Here is a 26068-nt window from a genome sequence, read left to right on the forward strand (position 1 = left end):
AAAGAGAAATTTAATTTGGCGTACGTGATAATTCGGATCTCAAAATTATTACAAAAACGTGTAGAAGCCAATGTGTCTTGTATGCTTGTATTGGAGAATCTAACGATGTATAAATGCATTTGGCTTGAGAAAATAAATAGGAAATAATCAGGTTTTTAGATCACAAGTATTATTTATAAAAAATAAAGTATATTCTGAACTCAAACTCCATGACATATTTAAGATTCAAATGTGAGATTACCGATTAAGTTCAAACAATTCCACTTTATTTCTCCAGGGTGAAAATATTCCTTTACTATTTGAATTATCATCTCCACATGGAGCACCATTAATGATGCATGATCAATGCAATCTTAAGAACATATAATTTCTAAATGAAAATGCATTGGGTCCGAATCATGGTACTTCATGAAAAAAATCAATATTTTTTCCTTTCAAATGAGAGCGATCACAGTAACACTTAATATCATCAATTGAATATAAACTAAAAAAAACCTTTATTTTATTAATTAAAAAATATTTTTAGATCTATATAATATCTTTAAATTAGTGCCACGAAATTTTTGGATCAAAATGAACTTTTTTCCACAAAAAACTCAAGACCTCACGTGAATATGAAATATGCTCGGGTTATGTTGTGATAGGGTTAATTTATAGGGTTTGAGGAGCAAGAACGAGATTGAGTTCGAAATGGAAATGTTGTGGTTGTACATGGTGGTGGGGTGGCATGATGTGATGACAACGATGGGGTGTCGCAATAGGGTTTTCAAGATTTGAGGAGAGCAGCGAGAGAGAGATTGAAAGGGAAATGATATGCATGATTTGTGATGGTGGCACGATGTCATTGTGATGACAATGGTAGCGGTGAAAACGAGATGTGGTGATAGTGATTTAACAATTGAATTTTGAGGGAGGAGAGCAATAAAAGGGAGTGAGACTATAATGATAATGAGTTTAAATATTTTATAAGAGACTAGAAACAATTTCACATCGATTATTTTTAGAACTAATGTAAAATAGTGTATTCCACATCAGCTCTATTTTGAACAGATCTAAAATTGACTATTTTATATTAATTATTCTTAAATTGATGTAGTTTACTCATACTTAATTTCTAAAGTGCCACTGATTCAACTTTTGGATTGAATGATGGATGTCACTTGTGGCATAGTTAAAACTAAAAATGCCATTAATTTCATTATCTGTGTTGGTTCTTTAAAAACAGAAGTAGGTAGATGACATAAAAAGCCTTTCATATAGTAATATAATGTATACAAAATCTAATTCTTAAGTTTAAGATTTAAATACTATTTGTTTAAGATTTAAATACTATTTGTGGAATAAATGGTATGGCTAGTCAACATTGTATTTTTGCTAACTTCTTACAACATTCATCATTCATGAACCAAATAACAAATATATAGTTCTTTTAATAAATAGATAATTTAATAAATATCTGTAATTCACATTTGATTTTATAAAAGGACATACCCACATATATAAACGAAGAGGGATACAGATCACGAATACCTCTACAAATAATAATAATAATAATAAAGATTTATTATCTTGTTAGTCCTTAAACTTAAAAAAAAAAAATATTTTAGTCCTAAATTTTATTTATATATTTTTAATCCTTCAACTTTCTTATCGTCTTATATTTAGTCCAAGGATTAAAAGTAAGAAAAAAAAATTCAGAAACTAAAAGTAAGAATTAAAAAAATTCTGACACTAAAAATAATAAAAAAAAATTCATGGACTAAAAATAAAATTCTAAAAAATTTACGGACTAAAAAGATAGTTTACCTTAATAATAATAATATTTTACTTCTAGCAACAATATTATCAAGAATGTATATAGATGGAATATTTTGAACAGTAGCATTACTTTATCTATAAAATAATACATAAATTACATAAACAAGTAATTTTAACTATAATTACCAAGTAAATTAGCCTTACATCATATATAGTTGTTGTTGTTATTATTATTATTATTAAATTTATATGTAAACTCTCTATCAAATATTTAAGAAAAGATAAACAATAATAATATGACGAAACTACATGTATTAACAATATTATTAAGAACATTGATGAAATATTTCATTAATTTGTTTTATCTACAAAATAATATAGATTATAAAATTAATTTCATATATTAAAGTGTGTGTGATGGGTATTTTATTTTATTACAGAATAAAATACGTTGAGTATAATCAATCAATTTAATATTGATATTAAAAAAAAGGTGAATTTAGTTTCTACACATTGGCTATTCACGGATCAAATAGGAACTATATTCACCTTTTTTTTTAAAGTATAGAGAATAAATTAATTGATTTAAAACTACAGCAACTAATTAAAATCAAATTTAACTAAAAATATAAGGACAAAAATACATGTGACCGTTTGTTAAATATATAATTTATCCATGCATTGGTTAAAATTTAGGTGTATTTCATTAAAACATAGAAGTAACAAGATATCATGCATGACTAAATTAATCTTTTATAAAAAAAAATAGTAATGATTGATTTGTTGGGGAAGGGGAAAACTAAGATATGTGGAGCAACATTATGGTCTTTGTGGAATCACATCAACAACATTGTGTTCAATAGGCAACAGATATACTGAATTATTGATAATGATTCAGATTCTGTTATGGAGCTCATCAAATTCAGATCATGGGCTTGGTTGACTGGCAAAATATAATGGAAAGGTTTCCGGTCCCTATTCTCTTTTTGAGTCCTTTTGTTAGGCTTAATGTCTATGTGAGTCTATAGCCTGGCAGGTGGTGTCTCTCTTAATTAGTAAGGTTCAGAGAATAGAGCAATATCACATTCACAGGGTATATCAGTGAGTTTTTTTGGCATTTGATAGGTGGGGATATTTGCAGTGGGGTCTCTTTTTGGATACAGAGTAAAGTCATACCAATATTTTGGGGCAGTTTTGGTATACTTTTAAAGAGGTGGAGTACTATGTAGCATAGGTTTGATGGCCATTAAAAGTTATATTTGCAACTATGTTTTATTCTATTTAAGGGGCTGGTACCTCTTGTACTATACCTAGTTATCTAATGAAAGTTTTTTATTGGCTGATAAAAAAAAGAAAATAGTAATGATAATGATTATATTAATTTATTAAAAGCTATTAAATATCACCAAGCTATTATAACTACTCAATGTTCTAAATTAAAACTACAAAATTAATGAGACGTCACACCTAAATTAACTTCCTTTTGTTGTACAATCTTAGTTGGAAATATATTTTTGGCAAATTAACAAATGCAAATGACTTCAAAATTATTCAGTTATCAAAATTCAGATGTCCTAAACAAAAACCAGAGATTAATTAAGAAAAGGCTAGGATGGACGTAACATTTCAGCAAAGGAACCAAAGAATAAAAATGATGTATAACGATAAAAAAAAAAATGAAAGAATACATCAGATCTTATCTACATCAATCAAGAAAAAGGCTTGAATCAATCAAGAGAAAAGACCCTTAATATTAACAAAGCAATAATTAAAAAAAAAAAAACAGTGAAGAAAATTCAAAGTATCGACATACGGCCTCCAAGTTGACGACTTGGGTCACCAAGTTTTTTATGGTGAGTTATTATTTGTTTATTATTTCGATTCATTATATTTTTTTTTCATTTTCTCTTTATTTCTATCATACTCATTATTTATTATATTTGTCACTTTATCTTTGTCTTTATCTTTTTATAGTTATTATTTTTGCTAAAAAAATAATTTCGAGTGTTTATTAATGTCAACCCTATTTTTAGGTCGATTGGAAATTTGGAATAGAGAGGAAAAAAAGATAGAGAACCAAAGTGATAAATATAATAGAAAAGAAAGAAAAGATTAAAAAGGTATGAAATAAAACTCACTTGAAATAAAAAAAATGATTATAATTTTTCATACTAGCTTCCTTTATTATCACCAATTTAGAGAATGTATTACACGCTTGCTCCCAGCTTGTTGATCTGGAAAGTAAGGATATCCTTGTTTTTAAATTAGAGAATGTATTACACGATGGATCTATTTGTTATTCCAAATGCATGTCGCCCCAATTTTTATTTTTAAATTATAAATTATAAAAGTTAATTTTGAAATGCAGATTAAGTAACTATTTTTATTTGGTATTTCTCTTTGGGGCTCTGAATATGATTCTGTAAATAAGGACATTTAATTGTTTTTTTATAAAATATTTTATTTTTAATAGTTTTTTTCTATCTATGATATGTTAATGTTAGTTAACTTTAAAAGGTGTTTTTTACAGCAACTTTTATTTTAAAGTTATAAATAATTATATTTGCAATCAAATGACTTGATATTTAAAGGTTATCTATTAACTTTTTGTCATTTGGAAAAATTTACAAATATTATATAAGGGATTAACAACTTCAACTTTTATATATATAAAACAAATATTATTTTCCCCATGACTATTCTTTAACACTATCTTTGTTTTTGTCTTTATCAAATTTTGCTTTTAAAACATTAATCTTTGTTACAAACAATATTCTTCTTTTATCTTTCCAACGGTCTGAAAACAAATTATTCTTCTTTGATGATTCTTAGTTACTATAGTCAAAAAATATAATTTAGCAAATAACCAAAATTATTCTAAAATAATAAATTTTTAGAATATAATTAATTAGACTTTTTGTAATAAAAATATAATTAACGTAAATTCTAGTTTTTATTATAAATTCATGAGTGTTCGTGGTAGAATGCGAAACTGACTATTAACATTGTAAATATATTTTTTATTATATAATATCGGACCATTTAAAAAATATATAAGTATAAATATTTTGTGTAAAATTTGATTTTTATATATTCATATTAGATAAACTTTCATTTGCATCGAATATATCGATAGATTCCGACCATTCCAACGTGCCTCCGTCCCTGCTTGAAAGTGACTTCGAGCATATGAGCTTTTCTTTTGGAAATTTCTATAAATACACCTATCTACTACATGAGGTTAAGTTAATATATATATATATATATATATATATATATATATATATATATATATATATAAGAGATAAAACATATAAATTTATCAAGCTTGAAACTCATAAACTTATTACTTAGATAAATTCTAATTGGGTGCATTAAAAAGAATCAAAATCATCTAAACCACGTTCTTTCTCCCTCTTTGCTAAAATGCTGCTGAAAAAACTCCAAAATATCACTATGCAACTCCCATCACACCACCGTGCCTCATCGGCAGCCAGCAACACTACCTAACGGCTCTTATTATTACTTAGATAGATATTTGCTACAATTAAGAGAAAAAATAATAATAATAAGTTCACCCCAAAATCAAACAACAATTAAGAGATAAATAATAAGATATCAGGGAAAAAGAAAAAACAGTAAAGAGAAAAAATAATAAATATAATAAATAATGCGATAAAAATTATCAATGTTGATTTCATCGCGAAGTCAATTGTGACAAGAGATAAGAAGATAAAATAATAAATAATATGATTATTGTTGTGATAAAAAGAAAAAAAAATTGAAATGAGATATAAAAAAGAGATTAATATTTGAAATAATAACAGGATAAAATTAAAATAGTATCAAATGAATTGAAGAAAAAGAAGTTTACATTTATAAATATGATTATTACTGTGATAGAAAGAAAAAAAAAAAAGAATACACTACACACAAACACACAAACACTAGTACAAAAAATATTTTTTACGACGTTGCTTTTATGCCGGTTGATAAAAATTTGATTTAGAAAAAATATAATGGTATATATATATATATTATTTTTGTTTATTTATTTTTTATTATATCATGTGATTTATTGGTATAACTAGAAGGATTTAGGACTTATATTTAACACTCAACAAATCTTCATTTCAGTGTAAAATAATATTTTTAGGATTTACATAAAAAAATGGAATTAAATAGGATAAAATTCACAATTTTACATTTAACTTTAATTAAAAAATTTGATCTCAATTAGTTTTTATTTCCTCTCTAACCAAGGAAGCCTTAGTTAGAACTCCCCCAAGTTGAGAATGAAACTAAAACCTAAATGCCGAATCACACATATATGACTTATTTTACCAACGTACTTTTCTCTCTTTCCTTCTTAAAGTTTTAATTAAAGATTGGAGTCCACCACCTTTCCCTAATCTTCTATAAGAGGACAAATCCAGATACGAGGAGGATACGATACAGATCACCGACACCCCCCACAACAAAAGCTTTTGTTTTTTTGATTTACGATGGCCATGCTTGTTTATGAGGCTGTAATAGTTACAGCAGTCCTCTGCATGCTATACTTCCTACATCGGAAACGATGTTGCAGACACCCTCTCTTCCCTGACTACCCCATCATCGGCATGCTACCACCAGTTCTCTGCAATTTGTGGCGCGCCCATGATTTAATATCCGATGTATTGAAACAACATGGGGGCACTGGTGAGTTCACTGGACCTTGGTTCACCATCATGAACTGTTTGATCTCTAGTGACCCCATCAACGTGCACCACGTCATGAGCAAGAATTTCCACAACTACGTCAAGGGACCCGTCTTCCGTGACATTTTTCAAGCCTTCGGAGACGGGATTTTCACCGCTGATTCCGAGGCCTGGAAATACAACAGGGATCTCTTCCATTCTCTCTTTAAAAACAGAAGCTTCGAGTTTTTTCTGGAGAAAACCATTCAGAATAAGGTGCAGAATAGCCTCCTTCCAATGTTGGATCATATGCACCAACAAAGGAAGGTGGTGGATCTTCAAGATGTCTTCGGTCGCTTCACTTTCGATAACATATGTTCTTTAGTTCTTGGATATGACCCCAATTGCCTCTCCGTTGATATTCCTGAAGTTGCAATTGAGAAGGCTTTTAACGAAGCAGAAGAGTCCATATTCTACAGACATACAGTGCCAAAGTGTGTTTGGAAGCTGCAGAAATGGCTTCAAATTGGTCAAGAGAAGAAGATGACAGAAGCATGTAAAACACTTGATCAATTCATACATGCATGCATAGCTTCCAAGAGGGTAGAGCTAAGCAACGACAATGAAATGGGTGAAGCTCATCATGTTGACTTGATAACAGCTTTGATGAGAGAAAAACAAACACACGACGATAGATTTATACGAGACGCTGTGTTTAATCTTTTTGTGGCTGGAAGAGATACCATAACTTCAGCTCTCACGTGGTTCTTTTGGCTTGTTGCCACAAACCCCTTAGTGGAAGCCAAGATTCTTGAAGAGATCAAAGAAAAGTTAGAAACCAATGAAAAGACGCTTGGGGTTTTAAGTGTAGAGAAGGTTAAAAAGCTAGTTTATCTGCATGGTGCTATATGCGAAACATTGAGGCTCTTTCCTCCTATACCTTTTGAGCGCAAGCTAGCAATTAAAGCTGACATGCTTCCTAGTGGTCATCGTGTTAATCCAAGAACAATGATATTAATTTCTTTGTATGCGATGGGAAGACTTGAAGAAACATGGGGAAAAGATTGTTTGGAGTTCAAACCAGAGAGATGGATCTCAGAGAAAGGAGGTATTGTCTATGTGCCATCTTACAAATTCATAGCTTTTAATGCAGGACCTAGGACTTGCTTGGGCAAAGACTTGTCCTTCATTCAAATGAAGATGGTGGCAGCTGCTATTTTATACAAGTATCATGTCCAAGTGGTGGAAGATTATGTTGCTACTCCAAGCCTTTCCATTGTTCTTCTCATAAAGGATGGTTTGAAGGTAATGATAACAAAAAGAGAAATTTAATATGGCGTGGGAATTCCGATCTCAGAAATAGTACAAAAACGTGCAAATATAATTTGTCACGTGGCTGCATACTTTATGATGTATAATTTGAAGCATTTGGTTTGAAAAAATAAATAAGAAATAATCCTTTATTTTTTTTTTGGTACAAATAGAAAATAATCCTTTCTTGTTTCAATAACTATATATTATAACACCAACATTCATTAGTACAAATAAATTAAACTTAAGATGCTTTAAATAAATTAAAGTCTCAAGCTTGCGGCTGATTAAAAAACACATAACTAGGAGTGGAAATCATATTAAAAGTTTGATATATATTTGTTGTTGACAAATAGAGAATAGAGGATAGTACACACTAATATTACAATAATAGGAAAATGGAATAATTCATGTACCAAATAAATGATAACTCATATTTGATGTGAAAAATATGTTACCCAAACTGTCGAGCTTGTAAATCAACATATGATATTTTAACTTAATCAAGTGAATTTAAGTTTAATATAATTGTGTTAAATATTTTGATAAAGAATTTTGATAGTTATAATAGTTATAATGTGATTTTTATATAAAAATAATAAAAATCATTAGTCAATTTGGGTAAAGAAAGAAGAAAAGAAATAGAGGTTACAAGTTTAAATTCTCCAAAACGAATATTTCAAACAAAACTTATAATAAATTAACATTGGTTAATAAAAAAATTATTAATCAACACTAAGGGTAAAGAAAGGGTGTGTTGGGATCTATTTACCCTTGTCCTTGCGTGATCCGAAACTTTGATCAAGCTAATAATTCAAAGTCAAACCCAACTTGATCAAGACCAAAATATAAGGGATAAGACTGGATCAATGTGCAAAAGATATTGAATTGGCTACAACCTGGCCTGTGGCATTTACTGGAACAACAGATACAGGTACCCAATCGAAGGTATAAATGAGCTAATTTTTAATTTGTTGAATTCTCTTCCTATGGAATCACGAGATACTTTTGCAATTACTCTCCACTGTATATGGAAAGCCTAAACAGTAAAATTTGGGATGAAGTTAATTCTCCTTCACATGTAGCGGTTTCTACACAAGCTTGCAATACTTCAATAGATGGAAATACATTCGTCAAGCAGCACGAACTCAACACACATGCATCGTGCATTTCCGCAGACAACAAACTGGGAACCACCTCAACCAGGTTTCATCGAATGTGCTAAGGAAGGCCAGTGTTTTGATGTGGGGGTGTGGTTCTGCGTGATCACAATGGAACATTCATTAAGGCACAAACTGTTCTTCAACCTGGACTTTAAGATCCCAAAGAAGCCCAGTTGTGGGGATCGGACTATATAAATTTCTGATGTGGGTCAGCTAGCTCTCTTGGTATCCATAACATCATTTGCAAAGTAATTCAATATATTTTTTGTCTCTCTAATTTGAGTTTTTCTTTTCATTTTTATTCTTAAAAAAAAATTCTTCATTTTATTCCTTATAAAATATGTTTGTTTTATTTTTCATCCTTAAAATGTTTTAAATAATAACAAAATAAATACTATTTAAAGTGTTTTAAGTATGGAAAATAAAATAAACATATTTTACATTAATATCATTTTGTGAAATTGTTGATCTTATTTTGTCAAATTGTAAAAGGTACTTTGTAATTTTTCAAATCCAATGATAAATGAGGTGAATCAGATATAATTAAAGTGAATGAGATGATTATGAATAAATAAAAAAGATAAAAAAAGTCTCACATTCGATTTCCTCTATTAATAAAACTAGCATTAATATTATAATAAACTAATATTTATTGATTAAAAAATATTTCTTCATATATCCATTATATTATTATATATGAATGAAATTATGTTATTATATATGGATGAAATGAAATAACTTACTTTCTCTATAAAAAAAATGTACTGCTGAAGTGTTTATTGTTGTTTCTCATTTTGTTCTTGAATAATATGTACAAATTTAAGCACAACTTAATTTTAAAAACACTTATTTAATATTTTTATATATTTTTTATTTTCCTTTATATTATATTATATTATATTATTTATTATATCTAGTAATTTATATATGGACACTTACACATTATAAACACATATTTAATCTTATTTTGTCAAATTGTAAACAGTACTTATATAGTTTTTCAAATTCAATGATAAATAAGGTGAACTACATATAAGGTGAATGAGATAATTAAGAATTAAAGAAAAAAAGATGAAAAAAGTCTTACATTCGATTCCCTTTACTAATAAAATTAACTTCAATATCATAACAAATTAATATTTATTAATAAAAAAATATTTTTTCATGTATCCATTATGTTATTATATATGAATGAAATGAAATAACTTACTTTCTCTATAAAAAAAAATGTACTGCTGAAGTGTTTATTGGTGTTTCTCATTTTGTTCTTGAATAATATGTACTGATTTATGGACAACTTAATTTTACAAACACTTATTTAATATTTTCTAATTTTCTTTATATCATATTATATTATTTATTATATTTAGTATTTTTCTTTCTTATATTTCTTTCTAAGAGATACGGTGTCCCAAAACATTTCGAGTAATGTATATATGAACACTTACACATTATAAGCACATATTTGATACTTTTTTCTTTATATTTTTCTTTTCATCAAATTATATCTAAGCAATGTGACAGATCCAAAAATTTCTTTCAATGTGGGCAAAATATAATTTAGAATTTTTTTCATAGAAAGTAGAGTAAATAACCAATTAAGTTCCTAAATTTGTATCATGCAATCATTTTTTCCCTTACCTACAATTAAAAAAAACTCAAATAAGTCGCTATTTTTTTTTAAGATTCCATTTAAGTCCTTGAAATTAATCCTTTTTTTTCATTTAGTCCCTAGTTTAGGAACTTAATTAATAATAATAATAATAATAATAATATAAGTTTAGGAACAAAACTGAGCAAAAGAGATTAACTTTAGAAACTTACATGTACAAATATCTAAATTTCATATTTTTAGATACTTTTTCAGATCTATTGTAGATACTAAGTAGTAGTAAAAAAATTGTATCATTTTTCATGATATTATGCATGGGTCAGATATATTATGGCGAATTCGTCAGATTTCATTGTGTCTTCCACAATAGAATCTGATAAGTGAGATATGGAATCTGGTAAGTGAGATTCTGGGTAATTGTTTACATAATCTTCTTCTGTCCGAAGAAATTATTCATCGAAATAATAAGTTACTATTAATATCGACACATCTGAGATCGCTAAATGTTCAGGAGTTCTTCTATTCAATCCTTTTCCTTCTCCTTGTTGCTGGATATCTCGTTTGTACACATCTTCTCTTTGTTTCTCGAGTCTATAGTGAGTTACAGAGTTCGAAAAGGTAAAATCTTTGATGATTCCATCATACATGATTGAGTTGCAAAAACTTCTGGATAGGTATCCTACATCTGAATTGAATTCTTTCTGGTTAAAGAATCTCTTTTTAGTTGCTCTGGAACAATTAGGAGATTCTCTAGAAGAAATACGGAGTTTTGCTTTTGATGGCAACATGCTATGGGGTTCCAACAGTGATCTCTTCCATTCCCTCTTTAAGCAGAAAAGCTTCGAGGCGTTTCTAGAGAAAACCATTCTCAATAAGGTGCAAAATAGCCTCCTTCCAATGTTGGATCATCTACAGAAACAAGGGAGCCAGGTGGATCTTCAAGATGTCTTCAATCGCTTCACTTTCGATAACATATGTTCTTTAGTTCTTGGAAATGACCCTAATTGCCTTTCCATTGATTTTCCTGAAGTTGCAATTGAGAAGGCTTTTAATGAAGCCGAAGAGTCCATATTCTTCAGACACATAACGCCAAAGTGTGTTTGGAAGCTGCAGAAATGGCTTCAAATTGGTCAAGAGAAAAAGATCACGGAAGCGTGCAAAACATTTGATCGATTCATACATGCACGTATAGCATCTAAGATGAAAAGGGTGAAGGTCATCATGTGGACTTGCTAACAGCTTTGATGAGAGAAGGAAAGGGACATGACGATAGATTTCTAAGGGATGCCGTGTTTAATCTTTTTGTGGCTAGGAGAGATACCATAACTTCAGCTCTCACGTGGTTCTTTTGGCTTGTTGTGACAAACCACTTAGTGGAAAAAAAGATTCTTGGGGAGATGAAAGAGAAGTTTGGGACCAATGAAAAGTCATCACTAGGGGTATTCAGTGTGGAGGAAGTGAAAAAGCTAGTTTGTCTGCATGGTGCTTTATGTGAAGCATTGAGGCTCTTTCCTCCTATACCTTTTGAGCGCAAGCAAGCAATCAAAACCGACATGCTTCCTAGTGGTCATCGAGTTAATCCCAAAACAATGATATTATTTTCTTTGCATTCAATGGGAAGATTTGAAGAAATATGGGGAGAAGATTGTTTGGAGTTTAAGCCAGAGAGATGGATATAGATCTCACAGAAAGGAGGTATTTTTTACGTACCATCTTACAAATTTATTGCTTTTAATGCAGGACCCAGGACTTGTTTGGGCAAAGACTCATCCTTCATTCAAATGAAGATGGTGACAACTGCTATTTTGCACAAGTATCGATCGTATCCAAGTGGTGGAGGGTTTTGTTGCTACTCCAAGCCTTTCAATTGTTCTTCTTATGAAGGATGGTTTATAAAGGTACAGATAACAAAAAAGGAATTTTAATTTGACGTGAGAATTTCACTCTCCAAAAGTACAAAAACATGTACAAGATAGAGTGTCATTTATATCTGTTAAACCTAATGATGTATTCATTCTTATTTGTTCGTGTTTCCATTTCTTTATGGTGTATTGATCTGTATCATGTATATATCTTTCCTTGTCTTTTTGTATGACAGTGTTAGATTTTATATTAGGGTTCTCTATCATGTAATTTGTTTATGAATAAAGTTTTTGCTTATAAAACAAACCTAAAGATGTATAAGATGAATTTGGATTCATAAAATAATTAGGAAATACTCTTTTGTTGTTTTAATAAGTATTTTTTTTATCGAATATTGTTTCAATAAGTATATCATGAAAGTCCTCCATCTATCTGTTTTTTTTTTAATTTTGATTACTAAAATTTGTCATTGATATTTTGGAAAAAAATCCCATAATTAATAAATATTGAGTTAGAATAAGTAAGAGTGATCGACTCACAAATTTAATTAAAATGGACAGTAATTTTAAAAAAATAATCCGTACATCGTATAGATAATCCGACTATTTAATAAAAAAAATGAATAATTTGTACTTTATGGATAGAGAAAAAAAAAGTTACCCAACACTTATTATATGGGTGCTTATTGTATTGACTTTTGAGACAGGGAGTTAGTCTCTACCTGATTAAATTTGTTTATTAGTGTTTGTTTTAGTGAACTAAATAATGCATATAATAATAATTCATAATATTTACATAATGATGTAAAATTCAGTTGAACAAACATGTGAAAAACAATTTATTTAATTAAATAATTTGTGTTTAATTTTCTTTTTACGTAAAAAAATTTTGGGCTAACAATATTTACACGAATAAGATTAATTTAGACTCAATAAATTAAAAGACAATTATGGTGTCTGACGAAAAAAAATGCATACAGTTAGATGGTTTTAAGTTGTAAAATATAACTGCGGAAATAATCTTTTTTTTTTCAATAACAAAGTTATAATTGAGTGGCATCTTTTTTCCAGGATCAAAGGAAATCAATTATTCATTCTTATGTAATTATTAGAAAAACGATAATAGGCCAAAAACCTTAAATTGCCAAAAAGTATTTACTTATGTATCTAATGACGTATTTGTAGAAAAATGATAATCTGCCAAAACGTTATTGTACGTCTGAAAAGTTTTGACAAGATTTATAGAATAGATGGTTGCATAGGATTCTTTGCCAAAGCAAGTCATGTGGCCTGAATTTGAAATAGATGGCGGATATTGCATAATACTCTTTTCACATCCACCTCGATCTCTGGCATTAATTTAAACAATGTTACAATCACTCTTTAAAATTAATGTTCAGCAAATAAAATATAAAAGAAAAACTTTACTAAATAAGAAAATATATAGTATACGTAAAATATAAATATATAGTTTTGCTTCAAATGTATATATCTCTTCTAGGCTTTTGCTTACGTACGTAGAATCATATATAGGGTTTCAAGAATAACCAGCATGGCTAACTCTCTCATTCATTAACTCCAAGTATTCTAGAGCGGACCTTGTTAAAAGGCACAATGACACCACTCCTATGCCAAAGAAGACCTACACGCAAGGTTTTGTTGATAAATACAATTAATGTCTTTTTAGATACAATTACGTGGGTTTGATAATTAAATACAATTAATGTCTTTTTAGATAGTGTTTGATTTAAGTATAGTTGGATGTATTTGAAATGAAAGTTTTAAAAACTAGCATAAATTACACACTTTTATATTATATTTTAATTAAAATATTTTTTTTTATATTTTAATTTACTTTTACAATTCTTTTATTCCTTTAAACCAAAGGAATCCTTAGAGGATAGAGGGTAGAAGAAGAACCAAGAAGGATATTCTAGCGGTGGCCCCTATCGACTGACGGTGAAGTTAGACAACTTTCTGCATGCGTCTCGGGCAAGGCAAAATTAGTCATTGAAATGGGTACAAGTCAAGATTGAGGCATAAAAAGAAAAACCATAGCCTACACACAACTATTATTGTTAGTTAAGTGCCGTCCTCATATATTTAATTAAATTTTTTATACTAAGTATTATATATACACAGACATATAATTAACATCTTTGTGACTTTATTAGAAGAAAAATAATCAAGTATAGTTATATATGCCTTTTTAAATTGCATATAAAAAGTTTAATAGTTATGAATAGCTAATATAAAAACTTTTACATCCGAGACCCCCGGCCCTTATATTAATCTCTTTTAATTATTTGAAAAATATTACAACATCGTGTGTTCCAACAAGGGAGATTGAATATGTTAAAAAAATTGTTATGGTGTGCATTCTAAAAAAAATACAAGAGTAATTTACTCTAGTTTTCTTAATTATATAAAATTGTAATTTTAATTTGGTAATTTGCACAATAACAATTAGAATTATAAAATAACAATTAGAATTATAAATTGACATTGTAAAACTTTAATTTTTTTAAAAAATAATATAAAAAAGACAACCTAAATTTTGTTCTTTATCAAATTAATTTTTTTATTTGTACCAAACGTATCTTCAATCTACCGAGGGGTCTAACTCAGTTTGGTAAGCATAACACATGAGTTGCTATAAATCTTTTATATTTCTTTTTTATTATTACGGATAAATATTATATATATATATATATATATATATATATATATATATATATATATATATATATATGGGTCGGTTATACATATCAAATCGGTTAAATTGTTAGCTACCTTACAACTTTGATTTTAATTATATTGATTAATCCAGTTCTTTGGGTTAATAGTTTTTTTAGTCAAAGTTTTTCAAATTTTGGATTTTGTAGTGGAGTTTTAAAGTATTAGTTTTAATCTTTATATTTTTTTGAAACATCTAAACTTTGATCTTTATATATGTGGGAAAAATGATAGTTTTAGAGATATTTCCTAAAATATTAGAGAGGCATAAAGATATTATTAGTGTTAAAAGTTAGAAACAAAAATTAAAATTTGAAAAAAATTCAAGAAGTAAAAGTACCATATTAATGCCAGCTTTTTTTTTTTTTATCTATGTGAATTCCTTAGGCCGGCAATGGAAAATCTGAGACCTAGTGAGGACAATTTATTTTAATAAATATTATCATAAATATGAAAATTAAGATAGGTTATGCATATTTTAAGTCATAAGATTTGTCAACTTTTATAATTTGCAATTATTATCATAACCTATAAATGTTTAAGTCATAAGATTTTAAGCTTAATTATATATTTTACCACCCAACTTTATTATTTTTTAAATTTTAAAACTCAAGTTTTTTTTTGCAAATTTTACCACCCAAGATTTTAATTTTGTATATTTTATGAATGATGAGTTATTAAAAAAAGTTATAATTTTTTTTTTTGAAATGAAATCATTTTGTTACCAACATAATGGTAAAATTCATAAAAATTAAAACTTAGGTGGTAAAATTTGTGAAAAAAAAATTAGATGATAAAATATGAAAAATTAAAAACTTAGTGATAAAACTTAAAGAAAAAAACATAATTGATAAAATTTACAAAATGATGATAATTAGGTGATTAAAAATGCAAGTCAAGATTTTAATGTATTATACATAAAGAGATATTAAAGAAACAATTTTACTTTTAAATTAAGATACTCATAAAAATAATAAAGAAATAAAGAGAATGACAAACTTGAACAGTGGATTCAAATATAATAAAAATGGAAGGGGAAAAATACAAAATTCAAGATATTTACCTGTAATTTATTAAAGACAAAGGATGCATTTGCACATTCTCATATTTAAAAATTTATAAATTTTATTATAAATTTCAAGAAATTATTTATGAAGAAAGATTGAGTTTGTAAATCTACTTTATATAAGGAAAAAAAATATTAAGTCTCATTGTTAAAGGTGAAAATAGGTCAAGTCATCTTAGAGATATCTATGATCTAGCTTACGTCAAACTCAATTAGCCAAATCAAGTTTTATTTGATTGAAAAGGTAAAATCACCTTAAACCATTTGAAAAGTATTGTATATTATTCAATTAAATTTATTATAGTAGATTAAAATCATATATTTATTTACCTATCTTAATTATTAAGAATGTTGTCTTACATAAAGAGTCAAACTTAATTATAAGATATATTGAAAGATAAATTTGTGTCATAAGTTTAAATGCATTATTAAAAAAATAGACTTTAAATAAGTAATATATTATGTTTTATATACATAATTGTATATAATACATATACAAAATACATGTATTACGTAATAATATGAGAACAGTGGAATCACTAATAGGCCTTTTTAGGCTGATAGGGAAATTCTTATTCTAAAATAAAGTTAATACTATTTATTAATGAATAACTAATAATATTAAAAAAACTTAGATATTTTATAAACATATTCGATCATCATTGTAAATTCACGAGGCATAAAAATCTATAAATTATTAGTTGAGTCTAATTCGTAGACATTCTCATCTAATTAAATGAACATTTTGTTGAAGATATTTGCTTTACTTAAAACTTCAAATCCGTAACAATGAAGGCTTTAATTTCTATGTTTCTAGTCTATATTCTTCGGTTGTTCCAATCTATGAGCATTAATTTTTGGTTCTTTTAATTGGCCCATAGTCTGTGATCACAAATTGAATAGGTTATGGATGCCCATAAGAAATTAACTCAATCTGACAAATGAGGTGAGATTGAAACCCAACAAAAGTATAGGACATGTACAATGCCCCTTACCATAACTATGCAATGCCCACAACGTGGTTTCATAACTTTAGTTTATCTGAAAATAAGTGATAATCGTCGACCACTCTTATTAAAGAGAAATTAAATTGCTACGATCCTGATTAACTTTTAGCTAACATGTATTTAAGTTTTTTAAATTATTAAAATAATTAATAATATTTAATTATATATTAGTTTTCTTACCGGATATATTAGTTTAAAATTAGTAAAAAAATATAATGGTTTCAGATTATTTAATAACTTTTTACAGTTAAAAGTAAATTAAGTTGAAAAGACAGGGAGCTGGGAAAATTAAAAGTAGAGAAAAACAAAAGATATGACAAGTAATATAATTATAAAAAAATTAATAAATAAAAATCATTTAAAAATTAATTAATTCATAATGAGTTATAATTAGATGATTATAAAAAATTTGTTATTAATTTTTTTCTCTTAATTATTTTTTTTTCAAAACAGATAAATCAAAATGAAGTAGGACCAGCATGGCTTGCGAAAAAAAGGTAGGTGGTTGGGAGAAAATGGCTGTTCATCAATTGCCACCCATTCTTCGACGATATACAACTTATAATAAACTTCAAAAGATTAGAAAAAATGTCACGTGCACGTCAAAATGAGATAATTAATGAACAAAAATATTTTTATTTTAAAATACTAGTATATTTTTGTGATATATATATACCATTTTGTTCTCAAAATGTTTTTTTGTTAAATATTATTATAGACCTTATTTTATTTTATACACACATTTTAATCCCCTATTTTATTTCCTTTTTTTTTCTTCATAGGATGTTATAATTCCTTCACGATTTCCCCGATATACAATTTCCCGATATTTTTTCCATTCTAATTCTCAATAATTTAATAAAAAAAGTATCATTTATGATCTTCTAATATTATACCGTTTATTTTAATTGTTACATTATAATTTTTTCATAAATATTTTATATTTAACGAAAAATAATAAAAAGTTCAAAATTACCTAAAATTTTAAAAATTATAATCACTTAAAAATAAATTTTTTTCTAAAATATAAAATATTATATAAAAATCTCACCAATTTGCCAAAACATTTAATGTTTTCCAATTTTATTTTATAGAGATGTGGATTCTCTTACATTAAGATAGAGGAAAGAGACGGTTTAATTAATTAATTATATATATATATATATATATAAGTTATATAAAAATAATACAATATCAAGAGAAAAATAGAAAGAAAAAATAATAAATATTTAAATAAATAGAATATTTACATCATTCTTAAGTCTCCCTAAATGGTCCAATTATGGAGTGTGACTATGTTAAAGAATGCACTTGGGTTAATCGTTCAAAAGATTGAAATATTTCAGGAATAAATAGTCAACATGATATAACATAATATTTAGACATGTGCATCAATAAGTGTGACTTAAGAATGATATGTTACTTGATGAGTTGTATTAGTATGTGGCTATTGGATAAATGGAGAATTTCTATATCTTTTTTTAACATCTTGATCTTATATTTCTTTATATGCTGTTTCCTTTTAAAATGAACTTACCTTGTATTTTTTTGTTGAACTGTGATGATCTTGTCATTTGATATGAGAGTAGATTATGATGTAGCCTCTAAGGGACATGTCATTTGTGATTGATGTGGACTTAGTGGTCGACTTAAGGGAAAGATCCGACCCTTCATCATTTATTTATATTTTGTCTTAGTATGGACCAACTTAGGGTTTATATATTTTCATGGATCTGTGTTGTATTTATTTCCTAAATAAGATTCTTGAGTTTTGTTGAGAGATTTGTTTGTGATGTTTTGATGATGTAGTGTCTTAGAGCATGTGCACCTATATGGTTTACGACTTGAAGACTTTTTTTTGGATGAAGTTTATATGACATGCTTGTTGTATGCATGGAAAAAAAAGTTACATGTATTTTCATTAATTAATTAAACTGATTCAAGAGTTTTGAAGGGATAAATAATGAATCTTTTTACTTTAAAGTCTTAGTGTTTCATGTAATGATATTTGGGGTTGTTGCACAGAATGACAAAGATGAACTTTCTAGAAAGAAGGAAGGAGAATGGGAATAATTGGGAGAAAAAGAGAGAAAAAAAATAGTGATATGTTTTCAGATTCTGGCTTTAACGGCGGCGCACAATAAAAAATAATGTCAGAAGAAAGAGTTTGGTCTACAATGGGAGTCTACAGTAAAAGGATGTGTTATAGATTAATTTGAAGGCTATTAAATGGTCTACGATAAACTACATGGACAAGTGGTTTACGCTAGCCGTCAACTTATTTTACATATCACTGCATTGTCTAAATAACAAGTATGTGCAAACAACAATTTTTTTATATCAAATTGAAATTCTTATGTATAAAATTTCTTGTTTTGTTATGCAAACTTTCAAACCATTCTTCATAAGAACAAACATTAAATGACCCATGGTACATTAAAAGAAAAATGCAAAATAATAACAAACAATTAGAGACGAGTTTGAGATTAATGCAATTAGTGACAATTAGGCTAATAATAAGTCGACAAAAATTAATAACTTTTTTAAAAAATTAATTGTAAGTCGTCACTAATTAATGAATCATGCTTGGATAATAAATTTTAGAACAAATTACATTGGTAATCCTGTATTTATCACTTATTACACTCAATATTTCTCTTTTTTGAAACCCTAAAAAAAAACTCTAGTTGATATAAATTTGTTGCACAAACATCTCTAGCCCTATAACAAAGTATATCATGTTAACCCCAAAAAACCATGTGTCTAGCATATGTTTTTTAATGATTTTTTTGTCCAAAATACTCTCACCTTCTCTGTAAGGTCAACCATTAAGATGGACAAATTTTTGAAAAGAAGAATTATAGATGGCAAAAGGTTGAAGACAACTAGTATCGGAATTTAAATAGAACGAACATAGGTAGCCAATTTAATTTTAAATATTATTTACGAGTAGATAAATCAATTAAAAATGATTAAATATGTTGGAGATCCCAAAAATATACTCAAATTTTGCAATTGATCCCTGAATTTTTTTTACTTCTCGTTGGGTCCCTGAAACTTCAAAAGTTTTGTAGAAGATTGCTACCGTTATTCTCCGTCTAAAACGTGATGAATTGTTTGTTAGTTGGACACGTTAGCAATATACACGACAAAGGTAGCCTTATTACGATCCTAACCCTCATCCTTACCCCTCGAAACATTGTTGTTTTGCTCCCCACCTACCTTTGCGGGCTCGGGCTCTCCCTCTACGCCGACTCCTGTAGATGGATTGGCAAGTGCACAAATTCGTCTAAAGTAGTAAAGTTAAAATGAACGTCCGAGTGTCGAATACACATGGACTTTGTTTGTACTAAGGTAGATGAATATTTTATTATTAAAAATAGTTAAAGAAAATTGTTTTGAAAAGGTTATGAGAAAAACAAAAATTTAAATTGACAGAAAATTAAATCAAACAATAGGAGAATTTAAACAAGAATTTAAATTGATTAATTAAAGACAGAAAAGATGAGAAAATTTAATATTATTGTAGAAAGAAATTTAGAAGATGAGAATGTTCGAAACTTAGCCTACCAGAGTTATTCTTTGATGTAATGTTAATGATTTTTCTCTGTTTATAATTATTCCAATTTACACCTGCATCTACTAGTATACTCTAACTTTGGTCTCCCGCATGAAAGAGCCTAATTTATTTATTTTCTCTCCCAAATTCCTTTGCAAAGCTAAAATAATAAGTCGATGGGAGAAGGCTTGGATCTCCGTTGGCTACTACGATCGCCAGCTCAACTTTGTCACTAGCGATTGCTGCAACCGCATCAGGGCGCGTGGCTTTTCTTCTTCGTTGTTCCTTAGAAGGTGTGTTTGTTAATTTTTGTTGAAGGTTCCAAAATTAGGGTTTCACATTCTACCTGACGATTTTTGCGAATTCAGAAACCCATTTGTTTTTGGACAACTTTGTTTCTAGTTTGTGCTTTTCTTGATTTTTGTTATTATCAAAGCTGGAGTTTTAATATTATCATCCAACACAACAAAGGATTTTCGACGCGATGTAGGCTGGTGGGCCTCATGTTTGGCCTTGAAGAAGGAAGCATGGGGGAGGGTTTTTCGTTTCTCCTCGACGTTTGGTGTAAGCGCAAAGGAGGGAGGTGAGGATGATGACAACAAAGTTCGACCAAGACGAAGAAAGTCCATAGGTTTCAAGTTGGGGGAGTTCGACCACGATGGTGCCATTGATGACAAGTGCCATAGAAATCAAACAATCCAAAATGACAACGTATCAAAAAAATTTCTTTTTAAAATGTTTTTTTAAATAGCTTTTGGATGATAGCATCAGATGACGTGTACCTCTAACGTGACTTCATACATGTATGGCAGATGTGTCCAACTAACGGACACGTCATCATGTTTTGAACAGAGACTAACAATGGGAATCTCCTACAAAACTTTTGAAGTTTTAAGGACCCAATGATAAACAAAAAAAATCCAGGGATCCATTGCGAAATTCGAGTATATTTTAAAGATCTCCAACATATTTAAGCCATTAAAAAATTAACACAATGGAAAAGATTTGGGAATGAATTGCAAAGCCAAATACAACAAATGTTCCAACAAGCATTCCAATAAATCAAGTGAAGTGATTTCTTCAAAATCCATCACAGATCTCTCACAACCTATGCTTCAAATTCAACTCACCATAGACTAATATATAGAATAAAAAAGCTTGAATGGATGAAATTTGACAATACTAAGAAAGGAAACAAATGAAGGGATAAAAAAAACAAAGACATGAAAAAGAGGGAAAGTTTCGTTTGGAAGATGGCAGAGACACACATCAGTGATCTCCTTGGAGGCCAACTGCTGAGGAGCCACACGAATGAAGAAGGTTTTAATCCTTTCTAAAGTCGACAATGGTGATAATAGAGAACATCAGGAGGAGGAGGACGGCCTATGTGTGACAAATTTATTATCATCATTCATCAACCTCTCCTTCCCTTCTCATTCTCTTTTCTAAAGTCGACAATGATAACTTGTTGCGATGCATTAGTAGTTGTTTTCTTCTCTGCCATAGTAGCTCTCTTTCTCTCACATTTGTTCCATCTAATTGACACAAACACATTAGTTTTTACTTTATTTGCAGTACACTGAGATCGTTGCTAATGCTTCACCATTTCTTATTTCTTGTTTTCGTTCTAGACCCTCCATGGCCATCATCCCTTTCTTAGAGAGACAACGAATGGTACATTTCTATGATTTCCCCATTCAAGCAGCAAGATTTCCATGCGTTTGCACGAGAAAATGCATGATTTGTTCTCCATTTCATCTTGAGTTTGTGTTAAAGATGAAAAATCACCCGAGCCCACCCGCAAAAAACCGTGACCTATTCAATGCTAAACCGTCTAACCCAATAAGATACACTGTCAAAGACGAATCAAAATAGGAAGGATTGGATTTGTTGTGGATTGAACCTTTTGAGCCCTAATCCGGCCGAACCCAACCCATGCTTAGCCCTAAGTCTATATTCATAAAAAAAATTGCTTTGGTATGAAAAGAAAACTCATAACTTTTTCTCTTTTATGAAATGGTTTTTGATGGAGATAACTCACAAAGTCCAAGGCAGATATAAAACCAATGGCATGATGGGGATGACCCGATTGAAAGAAAAGATCATATAAGTCGTAGAGAGCAGGATATGGTAGACTCAAACAACAGAGATAGGTATGGTGATAGAAGCAGGGGACATGGGGGAAATGGAGACAACAAAGCACGGTCTGAAAGAGGTGCAAGAGATTTGGATTCCCCTGCTGACACGAAAGACAGAGATAGACTCATGGGAAGACGCGGAGATGATGATTACAAGTGGAAAGATGAGTGTGACTCCAGAAAAAGAGATGAAGACGATGGCTACAGGGGGAAAGATGAGCAAGACTCAAGAAAAAGAGATGAAGATGATAGCTATAGAGAAAGGCGAACTAGTCGAGATGATAGGAGAAACACGGATTCTAGCCATTTGGAGAGAAGGAATGAAGGAGATTATAGTAAGAGACCTGAAGACAGTGGAAAGCAAGATATGAAGATGGATTATGGACGAAGAAAAGGAAGTCCAGGTGATGAAGATTACAAGAATGGAAGGGATGATGAAGATTACAAACATAGAAGGGAAGAACGTGGGCATAAAAGACAAGATATTGTATCTGATGATTATCCTCATAGGAGGCATCATGGTGACAGGAGATGATAACTTGTTGCAATGGATTAGCAGTTGTTCTCTTCTCTGCCATAGTAGCTCTCTTTCTCTCACATCTTTTGTTCCATCTAATTGACACAAACACATTAGTTTTGACTTTATTTGCAGAACTTTGGGGTCGTTGCTAATGCTTCACCAATGTTTAAAAAAGTCATTAACCAGTCGCTAATATGTTAGTTTCTTATAATGGTAACAATATGACCTTCCGCGCCTACAAATGTCTTCTAATAAACACAAATGGTTCAATTCCTTTATAGTTAAACCAAATTAAAAAATAATATTTACTTCTGGAGATGTTTTCTTAATCCAAATGCATATCTTATAGAACATTATAATTAAGTTCACTGGAAAGAAGAAATAAAAGATTACTCCCTTACATATAAAAACGTTGCTAAACACATACGCTGCTAATTAAACACACTTGCATGTGGACACAACCAGCACTTCCACCACCACCATCATCATTATCAAATTGAAATTCTTGTATCAAACTTATTAATTATAATCTTTTCATAATCCTAGCCTTCAGACCATTCTTCATGAGAAGAACAATGGAGTGGCTTGGAGTAGGAGAATGCCCTTCCACCACCTGGAATCGATACTTTCGCAAAATAGAAGCTGCCACCATCTTCATCTGAACAAAGGCCAAGTCCTTTCCCAAGCAGATTCTGGGTCCAGCATTAAAAGCAATGAATTTGTAAGCTGGTGCATAAACAACCTCTCCCCTCTCAGATATCCATCTCTCTGGCTTGAACTCCAAGCAATCTTTCCCCCATATCTCTTCACACCTTCCCATTGCATACAAAGAAAACAATATCATTGTGTTTCCATTCACACGGTGACCACTTGGAAGTGTGTCATCTTTAATTGCCTGCTTCCGCTCAATAGGCACAGGAGGAAAGAGCCTCAATGCTTCACACAATGCACCATGCAGATAAACTAGCTTTTTTACCTCCTCAATTCCTACAACCCCTTCATAATTAGCCTCAAAATTATCTTTTATCTCTTCCAGAATCTTGGCTTCCACCAAAGGGTGTTTAGTAACAAGCCAAAAGAACCACGTGAGAGCTGAAGTCATGGTTTCTCTCCCCGCCACAAAAAAGTTAAACGCAGCATCCCTTAGAAACTTGTCATCATGCACACGCCCTCTCTCTTCAGTAATCAAAGCTGTAAGCAAGTCAAAGGGAGCTTCATTATCCATTTCTTCTCTACTGCACTTGCTTAACTCTTGTCGCTTGGACGCTATGCATGAGTATATGAATTCATCAAAGGTTTTGCATGCTTCTGTCATCTTCTTCTCTTGTCCAATTTGGAGCCATTTCTGAAACTTCCACACACTGCTTGGCACCGTGTGTCTGTAGAATATCGACTCTTCGGACTCATTGAAAGCCCTCTCGATTGCAACTTCCGGGAAATCAATGGAAAGACACTTAGGATCATGTCCTACGATTGTGGAGCATATGTTATCAAACGTGAACCGGTTGAAGACATCTTGAAGATCCACCATCTCCCCTTGCTGTTGTACATGATCCAATATCGGAAGAAGGCTTGTGTGCACCTTCTTCTGAACGGTTTTATCGACGAACGTTTCGAACCTTCTTTGTTTGATCAAGGAATGGAGGACGGTTCTGAAGTACTTCCATGTCTCTGAATCGGCAGTGACAACCCCATCTCCGAAGGGTTCGAAAATCTCGCGAAACTCGGGTCCCTTGATGTAGTTGTCAAAGCTCTTGCAGAGCATGTGTTGCACGTTGAGGGAGTCACAAGTGATCAAATAGTGCATTTTGGTGAACCATGGCCCTTTGAATTCCCCAGTGCCACCTTGTTTTTTCAGTACCTCGGTGCAAAAATCATGGATTCGCCACAAGTTGAAGAGGATTGGTGGTAACATGCCAAGGATGGGGTAGTCCCTCATGAGAGGGTGTTTGCAGCTTCTTCTACGATGAAACAAGTATAGGAAGCAGAACAATGATGCTGTTATGGCTGCATAGATCAGAAGCATGGCCATATCGTAAAAAAAAAGTGTTTGCCTTTGGGATTTTGGATATATGCTCGAATTGAGAGAGGGTTTTCAATGTGAATGACTTGCCATCTTTGTGTGTGATATTGTCACTATATATAGAGACATGTTTGTCTTTATCTTCATCAATATACATTTATATTTGCTTTTCTTGAAGATATTGCTCTAAATTAAAATACTAGTATTTTTCAAGTTGGCTCAATCACAGTTGTGATGTTCAATGAATTTCTGTTCATATAAATATAAATAAATGATCAAGGGGGCGATGTAAGAGATAAAGCCTCTTTTCTGGGATAAGGAAAATGTTTGACATATAGACTCCACATATGCTATCTTAGAGGAAAATAAGAGATATTAGTGAGATAATTGATAGACACCTAGAGAAAAAGATAAAAACAAAAATGATTTATGATGTAATAGGAAGAAAAAAATAAAAAAAATGAAATATTAATGAAATGTTTAAAATAAAAATTGATTCATGTATCATTACTTTTAGGATAAATAATGTCAAAAAACATTGATGGTAAATTTTATTCTAGATATATGTTAGGCCGGCGAATTTGTTAGACAGCAGAAATTTTGTAATAGCATTCAGTACTTAAACTAAAATCCT

General features: G+C 29.9%; 3 protein-coding genes and 1 pseudogene across 3 annotated transcripts; 3 read left to right on the forward strand and 1 right to left on the reverse strand.

Annotated features, from left to right (window-relative positions):
- Window positions 1-6244: 6244 nt before the first annotated feature.
- LOC114398420 (alkane hydroxylase MAH1-like) lies at window positions 6245-7856 on the forward strand. Its single transcript, XM_028360612.1, has one exon. It carries the CDS (start codon window positions 6264-6266, stop codon window positions 7767-7769), a length of 1506 nt encoding a protein of 501 aa, XP_028216413.1. The 5' UTR covers window positions 6245-6263; the 3' UTR covers window positions 7770-7856.
- A 2890-nt stretch (window positions 7857-10746) lies between these two features.
- Window positions 10747-12638, forward strand: LOC114399634 (annotated as a pseudogene).
- A 10242-nt stretch (window positions 12639-22880) lies between these two features.
- On the forward strand, window positions 22881-23426 carry LOC114400348 (U1 small nuclear ribonucleoprotein 70 kDa-like). Its single transcript, XM_028362785.1, has one exon. The coding sequence runs from the start codon at window positions 22881-22883 to the stop codon at window positions 23424-23426; it is 546 nt and encodes a 181-aa protein (XP_028218586.1).
- A 508-nt stretch (window positions 23427-23934) lies between these two features.
- LOC114400349 (alkane hydroxylase MAH1-like) lies at window positions 23935-25443 on the reverse strand. The gene has a single exon (XM_028362787.1). It carries the CDS (start codon window positions 25441-25443, stop codon window positions 23935-23937), a length of 1509 nt encoding a protein of 502 aa, XP_028218588.1.
- Between the last annotated feature and the right edge of the window lie 625 nt (window positions 25444-26068).

This window comes from Glycine soja, chromosome 19 (assembly GCF_004193775.1).
Source record: "Glycine soja cultivar W05 chromosome 19, ASM419377v2, whole genome shotgun sequence".
In the NCBI taxonomy this organism is placed as follows: domain Eukaryota; kingdom Viridiplantae; phylum Streptophyta; class Magnoliopsida; order Fabales; family Fabaceae; genus Glycine; species Glycine soja.